General features: G+C 46.8%; 1 protein-coding gene across 1 annotated transcript in view; it reads left to right on the top strand.

Moving 5' to 3' along the window:
• The first annotated feature begins 1,417 nt into the window (after window positions 1–1,417).
• LOC129830721 (actin-binding protein WASF2-like) overlaps window positions 1,418–9,360 on the top strand; it is an 8,888-nt gene continuing 945 nt past the window's right edge. Inside the window, exons 1-9 of the mRNA XM_055893361.1 lie at window positions 1,418–1,589; window positions 2,802–2,968; window positions 3,106–3,240; window positions 5,445–5,598; window positions 6,984–7,101; window positions 7,432–7,553; window positions 7,931–8,092; window positions 8,314–8,798; window positions 8,936–9,360. The exon at window positions 8,936–9,360 is cut by the window's right edge and continues 945 nt beyond it. Coding sequence (XP_055749336.1) covers window positions 2,836–2,968; window positions 3,106–3,240; window positions 5,445–5,598; window positions 6,984–7,101; window positions 7,432–7,553; window positions 7,931–8,092; window positions 8,314–8,798; window positions 8,936–9,093 — 1,467 coding nt within the window. The 5' untranslated portion in view covers window positions 1,418–1,589; window positions 2,802–2,835 and the 3' untranslated portion in view covers window positions 9,094–9,360. The remainder of the gene's footprint in view (window positions 1,590–2,801; window positions 2,969–3,105; window positions 3,241–5,444; window positions 5,599–6,983; window positions 7,102–7,431; window positions 7,554–7,930; window positions 8,093–8,313; window positions 8,799–8,935) is intronic.

Genomic DNA, 9,360 nt, shown 5'->3' with positions numbered 1-9,360 from the left:
CCAAAGTGTGCAAATTGAGATTTCAATTTCTGACAGTGGGTGCAAGAGCTGCTAGCCTGTGCAGCCGCTTGAGGAATGTTCAACTCCCAAGCAAAGAACGCAAAGTGTGTGCTCATCTGAGGCTGAGAGCTGTTTTTCACACTGTTGACATGGGTGGAACGACATTCATGTACTGCACTGAATCAGTGTGCAGAGAACAGATTTTTACAAAAGAGAAGTCTGTTCCAAGAAAAATGAAACAAAAAAATAGCTTTCTGTTTCGATGTATCAGCTTCGGATGCTTCAAGAGAAAGTTATACTAACCTTGGCTCCGACCCGTCGTGCTTCAGGGTCAAGAATCCCGCCTAAATATGTATCAGGATCCGGGCTCGAAACGGCCTCCTATATGAAGCTATCTGACTGGCACAGTCAAGCGTGGACTGTCAGTCTCGGCATTGGTGGACTCGGTTAAGCAAGGACAGGTAGTTTACAGCACTGCTGAGATCTGTGATCACAGCATAACTCCAAGCCAGGGAGTGGTAATGATGGATCAATGGGCTGGTGCGGCAGTCAAGCAGGGCCTGGCACAACACCACGGGTCAACAAGCTAACTAGCTACAGTAGCTATGTTTGGCTAACTTGGCTAGCTAACTTCTGAGGTAACGGAATAGACCCGAAGCTAACTAGCTAGCTAGCTAGCTAACACACAGAGATGGAAATGTCCCTAAAAAGCAATACAAGTAGCTAGTATGGGCAAGCATAATATTTAAGGTGGGGGGGGGGGGTGGGTGGGTGGGTAGATAAGTTCCTCGAGTCATTGAGGAATCGTAATTTCATAAGAAAGTAATCCGAAGGGGTTTACTAGCATTCTCGTAATGTAAAACACAAAGTGAAGAGTGACGTTGGAAGTGGAAGTGACGTTGCAGGCCTGCTCAGTGCTGCCTCCTCTCATGGAGTATCTCAAATTGAAGGCCACCCGAGGTACTGCAGTCTTCCATTAGCAACTAAACTATACTTATATCTTTGTCTGTGTGTGACTTTAAAGTAATCGGTTTAACGACACACATCTGGTGAAATAAAAGCAATTATTGGTACCATTAACTGTGTTCGAAAAAACATTTATATCCACGAATATTGACCACGAAGATCGCCATTTCCCCATTCCACTATAATGGGGGATCGATGCTGTTTTCTAAAAACAATGCCGGCAGTACTGCGGTCGGCCTTCAACTCGAAATTATCAATGGAAGGGGGCAGTCATTCTCCCCTGGTTCTAACCCGCTGAGCATACTCTGGAATGTGCGTTACGTATCTCCGCCCTTGCTACGCAAACTGCGGACAAATGTTTACGACTAGACTGGTGGAGTTACGTATAGTACTTCCAAATTGCCATGTCCTCGCTGCTGACACAGATTGAGATTGAGAGGAACCAATCGGCGCCTGGAATGTCGAAGCCTTGTCCAATCAGAAGTTCACAAATGTGGGACTTCTCTTTGTGATCCTCCTAGTCCCTCCGTTTACAGTACATCTTTCATTTTTGTTGCTGCCGAAAGACTCCGAAAAGTAGAAACAAGACTAATTTGACTGATTCTACAATTGGCCGCTTGACGGTAAGCGATCAGTGTTTATTTATCGCGTTTTTCTGAAGTTAATATAGAAGATTTGTTTTCTCCGACGATTTTCGGACATAATGAGGGGCGCTTTCAACTTTACTTCCTGCTAAACTGACAAGGCCGAGAGCCCAAGTTTCATGTCAACTTCCCTCGCCGTGACTATTGTAATGCAGTTTCTGGGTGTGTTTCTATGCTTAGGACTCAAAACAGGTCTCCTTTTTAGATGAGTTTTTATGTCGAGAAATACATTTTTTTGTCAGGTACAGAGTTGGGCTGTCTTGCTTTTGTGTCAGTGTAAAAGTCATGACACTGGCGCACTCCATTGTAGGGTGTCGCTACACTGATGCACTCAACTGTATGGTATATAGAAATAGGTGTTACATAGTTTGGGCGATGGGACATCTGGCTTCATAACATTCTGTTTTTGTCAGGAAGTTTTTTTGGTCTGTTTACGTCATACCCAACGCTTGTAATCAACGTGTAAATATTCATCAAATGGGATCAATGAGCTTGCCTGTCAAGTGAAATGCCCCGACCATTAGTAGCTACTGTACCCTGCTAGACAGTTGGCTAATTGTTTTAACTCAATAAAAGTGCTTTATAGTTTATAGAGTGCGGAGACAGCAAATGCACATTAGTGTTTACTGGAAAAGCCGAGGAGAATTCACTTAGGCTGTGGTTGTTCTAATGGGAGTTGGTGTTGACTAGAGCGACCCCGTGTGGCTGCTGGGTACATTACAGTATTATGGTGCTGGAGTTGATTGAGTCGAGTTTCATTCATTCCCTATCATCTATAAATGTGTGTGTGTGTGTGTGTGTGTGTGTGTGTGTGTGTTGAGCCTCCACCACCAGTCCACCATATTGTTTGCACTCCTCAGATGTATGCACATTGAAATGGGGTTAAGGGAAGAGGGGAAGGACCAGAATAGAACTAGGCTGTGGTTTTGGTTCTGCTTTAGTCGTATGTCTGCTAGTCAGTCACATGGTGCTTTATTGAACGGAATGATTTTTATTTTTATTTTTAAACGATGGATAGAAATAGTGTCTAGAAATGGAGCGTCTCTAATCTACATCACAAAGACACATCCCACTGTGGGATGTCTGATCTAGGAAACACATTTCTATCAGACCAGTAAAGTCTTCTCTATCTGACCAGTGCTAGCCGTCTCTCTTTCTCACATGCTCCCACCCGCCTCGCTCCTCCTCCAGGGGAAGCCCACCGCCCCCCCTCTCCCGTCACAAAATGCCGTTGGTGACGAGGAACATCGAGCCTCGCCATGTGTGCCGGCAGGTGCTCCCCAGCACCATCCGCAGCGAGCTGGAGTGTGTCACCAACATCAGCCTCGCCAACATCATACGCCAGCTAGGCAGCCTCAGTAAGTCTCTGTTTGTGTGATGTGAGTTTATACCTAGGGAAGTACTTAATGCAATGTATGTATATTGTAGTATGATGGTGTGTGTCTTATGTAATCGTGTGTGTATGTAGGCTATAAATATACATTTGTTTGTGTAGGTAAGTATGCAGAGGATGTGTTTGGAGAGCTGTTTGTGCAAGCGGGGGCGTTTGCTATCAGGGTGAACTCACTGGGTGAGAGAGTGGACCGTCTACAGGTGAAAGTCACCCAGCTCGACCCTAAAGAGGAGGAGGGTAAGAGACTGACATTATGCACAGGGATGTAACGATCAGTCCCCGATTCAAATGATTTAAGATATGAGAGCATCGGTCCCTGGTTCAAATGATTAAGATATGAGTACATCGGTCCCTGGTTCAAATGTTTAATATACTGTATGAGTCCATCTGTCCGTGTAACGGATGTGAAATGGCTAGCTAGTTAGCGGTGGTGCGCGCTAATAGCGTTTCAATCGGTTACGTCACTCACTTTGAGACCTTGAAGTAGTGGTTCCCCTTGCTCTGCAAGGGCTGCGGCTTTTGTAGAGTGATGGGTAACGATGCTTCGTGGTTGACTGTTGTTGATGTGTGCAGAGGGTCCCTGGTTCATGCCCGGGTCGGGGCGAGGGGATGGATGTAAAGTTATACTGTTACATCCGCAAGACCCCAAACCGATCCAAATGTAGCATGCATCGGTCAGAAATTCGATTCAAACATTACGAATCTCCGGTTCACTTAAACGTTTCGCTCCAATGACTTCCTTTCTACATTCTGAAAATACCTCGTCTTTTGTGACAATTGCGTCCTCTCCTTTAGTGTCAAACTAAGCATGTAATGAAGTTGATAGTCATTGGACGACAAGTCCTTTTGCATGCTGAACAACCCCAGGCAATGTTAGTTGGTATTTACATTTTTTTTAACTGATTTGGTGGTTAAGGCCTTGTAACATAGCATTTCACTGTAAAGTCTACACCGGTTGTATGTGACATACGATTTGATTAGACCAGTAAGTGTTAGGCCTACCCCTGATCTGGCTCATCTGAGTGTAAAATGGCTTGCGCAGTATTGTTGTGTGTTATTTTATTTTAAATACTTAAATACTTTTATTTTATTTTTTTATTTTTTTCATTGCGTTGTTGGAAAGGGTGTTTTACCTGAATAAAAGTAGCCTAACCTATTCAGGTACACCATCAGCATTAGTTTTGCTTTAAACAATCAGTTTATATGGTCATTTTTAGATATAGAGGATAAAGTCGATAATTTCATAATCACTTTTGCTATCCGCGCTGCATGGCCGAAGCAGGAGAGGAAGAGAAGCTCACTCCTAGTCCTTCGACTTCCAAACGGCCGAAACCATTTGATTATGAGACAGGGGTGAAATCCAAAGTTAAGCTTGATATTCATTGGCTATGTCATAGCACATTTTGTTAAGATGCATATTTATACATTACTTGCTCTTAACACTTACATTTTTTTTTAAAGGCTAATTAATTGGTCGTTTGTGATCAAAAGTGTGTTGGGGGGGAATAAAAGCAAACATTGCTCCCCCTAACTGATAGTGGGGTGGTGGATGCCCAGTTTCCCATATGGTTCAGCTCAGGTACCCACATACACTATAGACATATTGATGGGTTCTGATTTCTTATTTATGAAATATACTTATTCATTTCACTGAGGGAGAGAGGGTAATGTATATTGTTTACATTATGTCAGGATATGTTATTGTTAGCCATCAGGTATCCTATGGGGAGGAGAAGAGAAACAGTCTGGTGCCCACATACACTATAGACATACACCACACACACACACACCCCAGCTCGGAGAGGCCCAGCTCGGAGAGGCCCAGCTCGGAGAGGCCCAGCTCGGAGAGGCCCAGCTCGGAGAGGCCCAGCTCGGAGAGGCCCAGCTCGGAGAGGCCCAGCTCGGAGAGGCCCAGCTCATGAGCTCCATCAGCAGCAGATTTTAATTTAGAATGGAAATATAAATGTGATTTTGCAACAAATGTTAGTGTGTCGAATACTATCGCATTGAACCTGAATCGCATCGATTCGTTCCTCTAATCAAACCGAATCGTTTCAAACTAAAACGTATCGTTCCTGTATCGGAGCCCATGTATCTAGATATGTATCCAATCGTCTTGAAAGGGAAATATGCACATCCCTCATTATACACCACGGGGGCGTTTCCTGGACACAGTTTAAACATATTCGACTAAAAAACTATTTCAATGGGGAATCTTAATTGAACATGATTTTTAAGTTCCTAACTGGTACGACCTATGTCCAGTGAACCCGCTGCATGTTACATAAAAACTGCCCTGTGTTTTAGTTTTCAAGTCAGAATTCAGTAGATGTTATGCAACAGATACTGTTTGCTTCTGTCTCAAATACTAATCCTAACTCTCTCTCTCTGTCTCCTTCTCTCTTCTCTATCTCCAACCTCCCTCAATCAATCTCTCCCAGTCTCTCTGCAGGCCATCACCCAGAAGAAAGCATTTCATAGTAATCTGACTCAGGACCAGCAGTTATTCTGTAGACCCTCTTTACCACTGCCTGTACAGGAGACTTATCTGACCTGTAATCCTCCTCCACCACTCAACAACCTCAGCCAGTACAGGTACACACACACCTCAACTAAGGGGAGGACGGCTCATAATAATGGCGTGAATGGAATGGTATCAAACACGTTAACTTTTCCCGTTCATTTTATATACATCTCACTACATGGCCAAAAGTATGTGGACACCTGCTCGTCGAACATCCACTCTAATGGGAAGGCTTTCCACTAGATGTCGGGACATTTCTGCAGGGACACAAAACCATTAGTGAGGTCGGGCACTGATGTTGGTCGATTAGGTCTGACTCGCAGTCGGAGTCCAATTCATCCCAAAGGTCTTCAATGGGGTTGAGTTCAGGGCTCTGTGCAGGCCAGTCAAGTTATTCCACACCGATCTCGACAAACCATTTCTATATGGACCTCACTTTGTGAACGGGGGTATTGTCATGCTGAAACAGGAAAGGGACTTCCCCAAACTGTTGCCACAAAGTTGGAAGCATAGAATCGTCTAGAATGTCATTGTATGCTGTAGCGTTAAGATTTCCCTTCACTGGAACTAAGGGGCCCGAACCATGAAAAACAGTCCCAGACCATTATTCCTCCTCCACCAAACTTTACAGTTGGCACTATGCATTGGGGCAGGTAGTGTTCCCCTGGAATCCGCCAAACCCAGATTCGACTGCCGGACTGCCAGATGGTGAAGTGTCATTCATCACTCCAGAGAACGCGTTTCCACTGCTCCAGAGTCCAGTGGGGGTGAGCTTTACATCACTCCAGCCAAGGTTGGCATTGATCTTAGGCTGCTCGGCCATGGAAAACCATTTCACGAAGCTCCCAACGAACAATGCTTGGTGCTGACATTGCTTCCAGAGGCACTGAGTACAACATTTTAATGCTCTTCAGCACTCGGCGGTCCCGTTCTGGGAGTTTGTGTGGCCTACCACTTCACTGCTGAGCCGTTGTTACTCCTAGACGTTTCCACTTTACAATAACAGCACTTACATTTCACCGGGGGCAGCTCTAGCAGGGCAGGAATTTGACGAACTGACTTGTTGGAAAGGTGGCATTCTATGACGGTGGCACGTTGAAAGTCACTGAGCTCTTCAGTAAGGCCATTCTACTGCCATTGTTTTGTCTATGGAGATTGCATGGCTGTGTGCTCGATTTTTATACACCGGTCAGCAACGGGTGTGGCTGAAATAGCCAAATCCACTCATTTTGAAGGGGTGTCCACATACTTTTGTTTATGTAGTGTACTTTCTGAAGGCACTCTGGCTGGCTAGACTAACATTCTAAAATGTTTAGCTGACACGGCTAATACAGTGACGAACTTTCACCTTGTCTATTCTACTATTATTACACTTTCTTTTTGGGGTGAGGGGGACGGGGGCCCTAAGCAACCCTGCACACACACACACACTGATATTGTCTGTTGTCATGATTAGGGACGATGGGAAGGATGCTCTGAAGTTCTACACGGACCCGTCTTACTTCTTTGACCTGTGGAAAGAGAAGATGCTGCAGGACACCAAGGACATCATGAAGGAGAGACGCAAACACAGGGTAACACACACTCACACACACACACACACACACACACTTCAATTCGACAGTAGTTTGTTTTTGGACTGTTGGGAAATGTACGTCCTCTTCTTAAACACAGTATTTAAATGCACTTATAGCTTTGTTAAACACTCTTTTCTGTTTATTTTTTACTCCCCCCCCCCCCCTTTCTCTCTCTCTCTCTCTCTCTCTCTCTCTGTCTCTCTCTTTCTCCCTCCCTGTCTCTCTTTCTCCCTCCCTGTCTCTCTTTCTCCCCACCTCTCTCTCTTTCTCACTCCCCTCTCTTTCTCTCTTTCTCACTCCCCTCTTTTTCTCTATCTGTCTGAGTAGAAGGAGAAGAAGGACAATCAAAATATGCGGACTCTGAATCCCAGAAAGATCAAGACCAGAAAGGATGAGTGGGAACGACGCAAGATGGGGGAAGAGTTTGTGGTACCCAAGAACGACATGGGGTGAGAGATGAAGAGAGAATGAGAACAGGGGGAGGGAATGAGAACAGGGGGAGGGGATGAGAACAGGGGGAGGGGATGAGAACAGGGGGAGGGGATGAGAACAGGGGGAGGGGATGAGAACAGGGGGAGGGGATGAGAACAGGGGGAGGGGATGAGAACAGGGGGAGGGGATGAGAACAGGGGGAGGGGATGAGAACAGGGGGAGAGGCTATATGAAGTGGAGAAGGAGAGAGAGAGAGAGAATATGAAGGAGGGAGGTTTTGAGTCTGTAGGGGAGAGGGTTGTCCTATAGAATGGTTTAATTGTGGTGTCTTGTCATTGATCAAAATACTTTCTTTTTTTTTTGTCTGTGTACCCATGTATCTTGGTGTGTGTAGAGAATCTCTTGAGGGTCTGAATGGCAGTATTGGTTCAGGAGAAGGCTGTTACTCCCCTGATGGTTTAGACCAGAGTACAGGGTCGTACGCCTTCGATCCCGGCTCCCCCCTCCCTCCCCCCGCTCCCGATGACTTCCTGCCCCCTCCACCCCCAGACATGACGTAAGTACAGGATAAAGGGGAACGGTGTTTGCACCTCATCATTTACCAAATACTGTCGTTTTTAACACAGATTTTATGCTAATTTAGCATTAGCGTCTACTCGCCAGTCAACACCCTTCATCTCCAGTGGTCAGAATTGTTTTGGCCAAGTTGTTTTGGATGCAGAGCATTTTGGAGAATCCGCCCTGTTCCTAATCCATCCCGTGCGCTCTCATTGGCAGGTATGACGGACAGTACGGAGCACCAACCCAGAAGCGCACCAGCGTTCTGAGCCCCACACACCCTCCTCCAGCCCCTCCCATGACCTCTTCTGCTTCCAGTGGCTCCCGGCCCAACCTGGCCCCTCCCCCTGCCCCACCTCCCCCTCCCCCCTCTGGCTTGGGAATCCCTCCCCCTCCCCTCTCTGGATTTGACTCCTCCTCCCCTGCTCCCCCTCCTCTCTTCTCCTCTGCCTATCCCTCCCCTCCTGCCCCACCTTCCCCTCTCTCCCAGACCACCATCTCTCCGCCTCCTCCCCCCTCTCTCCCCCAGGGTGGTGGCGCACCTCCTCCTCCTCCCCCGCCTCCCCCAGGCCCTCCTCCCCCCTCTTCTGGCCTACCTCCCCCCTCCTTCTCCATTGGGGCTCCCCCTCCTCTCAAACCCACCCAGGTTCAGCCAGAAGCCCCCGCTGACGCTCACAATGACTTGCTGTCAGCTATCCGGCAAGGTACGACACACCACACACCACGCACACACACACACACACACACACACACCCCACACACACACACACACTACACACATACATAGATAGATACTAGTACACATAAACACATCCTAAACGCCCCCTGCTCTCTCTTGCAGGTTTTAACCTTCGTAAAGTGGAGGAACAGCAAGAACAGGAGAAGAAGGATAACTATGGCAACGACGTAGCGGCCATCTTGTCTCGCCGTATTGCTGTGGAGTGCAGCGACAGCGAAGACGACTCCTCGGAGTTGGACGATGATGATTGGTCCGAGTGAGGCCTCCTTTACCACCACCACCATCATCATGGTCTTCCTCAGTCCTCCTCAGAGAGAATGCATCATGTCCTTTTGTCATTACTTCTTTATAACCAATTATCTGAGGAGTAGAGGGCCAAAGAGAAGTGTGTCCTCTTCCACACTCCTGTCTAAGCCAGTCACATTCCCTGTGTGCCAGTCACATTCCCTGTGTGCCAGTCACATTCCCTGTGTGCCAGTCACATTCCCTGTGTGCCAGTCACATTCCCTGTGTGCCAGTCACATTCC

Source organism: Salvelinus fontinalis, chromosome 32 (assembly GCF_029448725.1).
Source record: "Salvelinus fontinalis isolate EN_2023a chromosome 32, ASM2944872v1, whole genome shotgun sequence".
NCBI classification, from domain to species: Eukaryota; Metazoa; Chordata; class Actinopteri; order Salmoniformes; family Salmonidae; genus Salvelinus; species Salvelinus fontinalis.
Note: the sequence above shows the minus strand (reverse complement) of the source record. Positions and strands in the feature narration are given on the sequence as shown.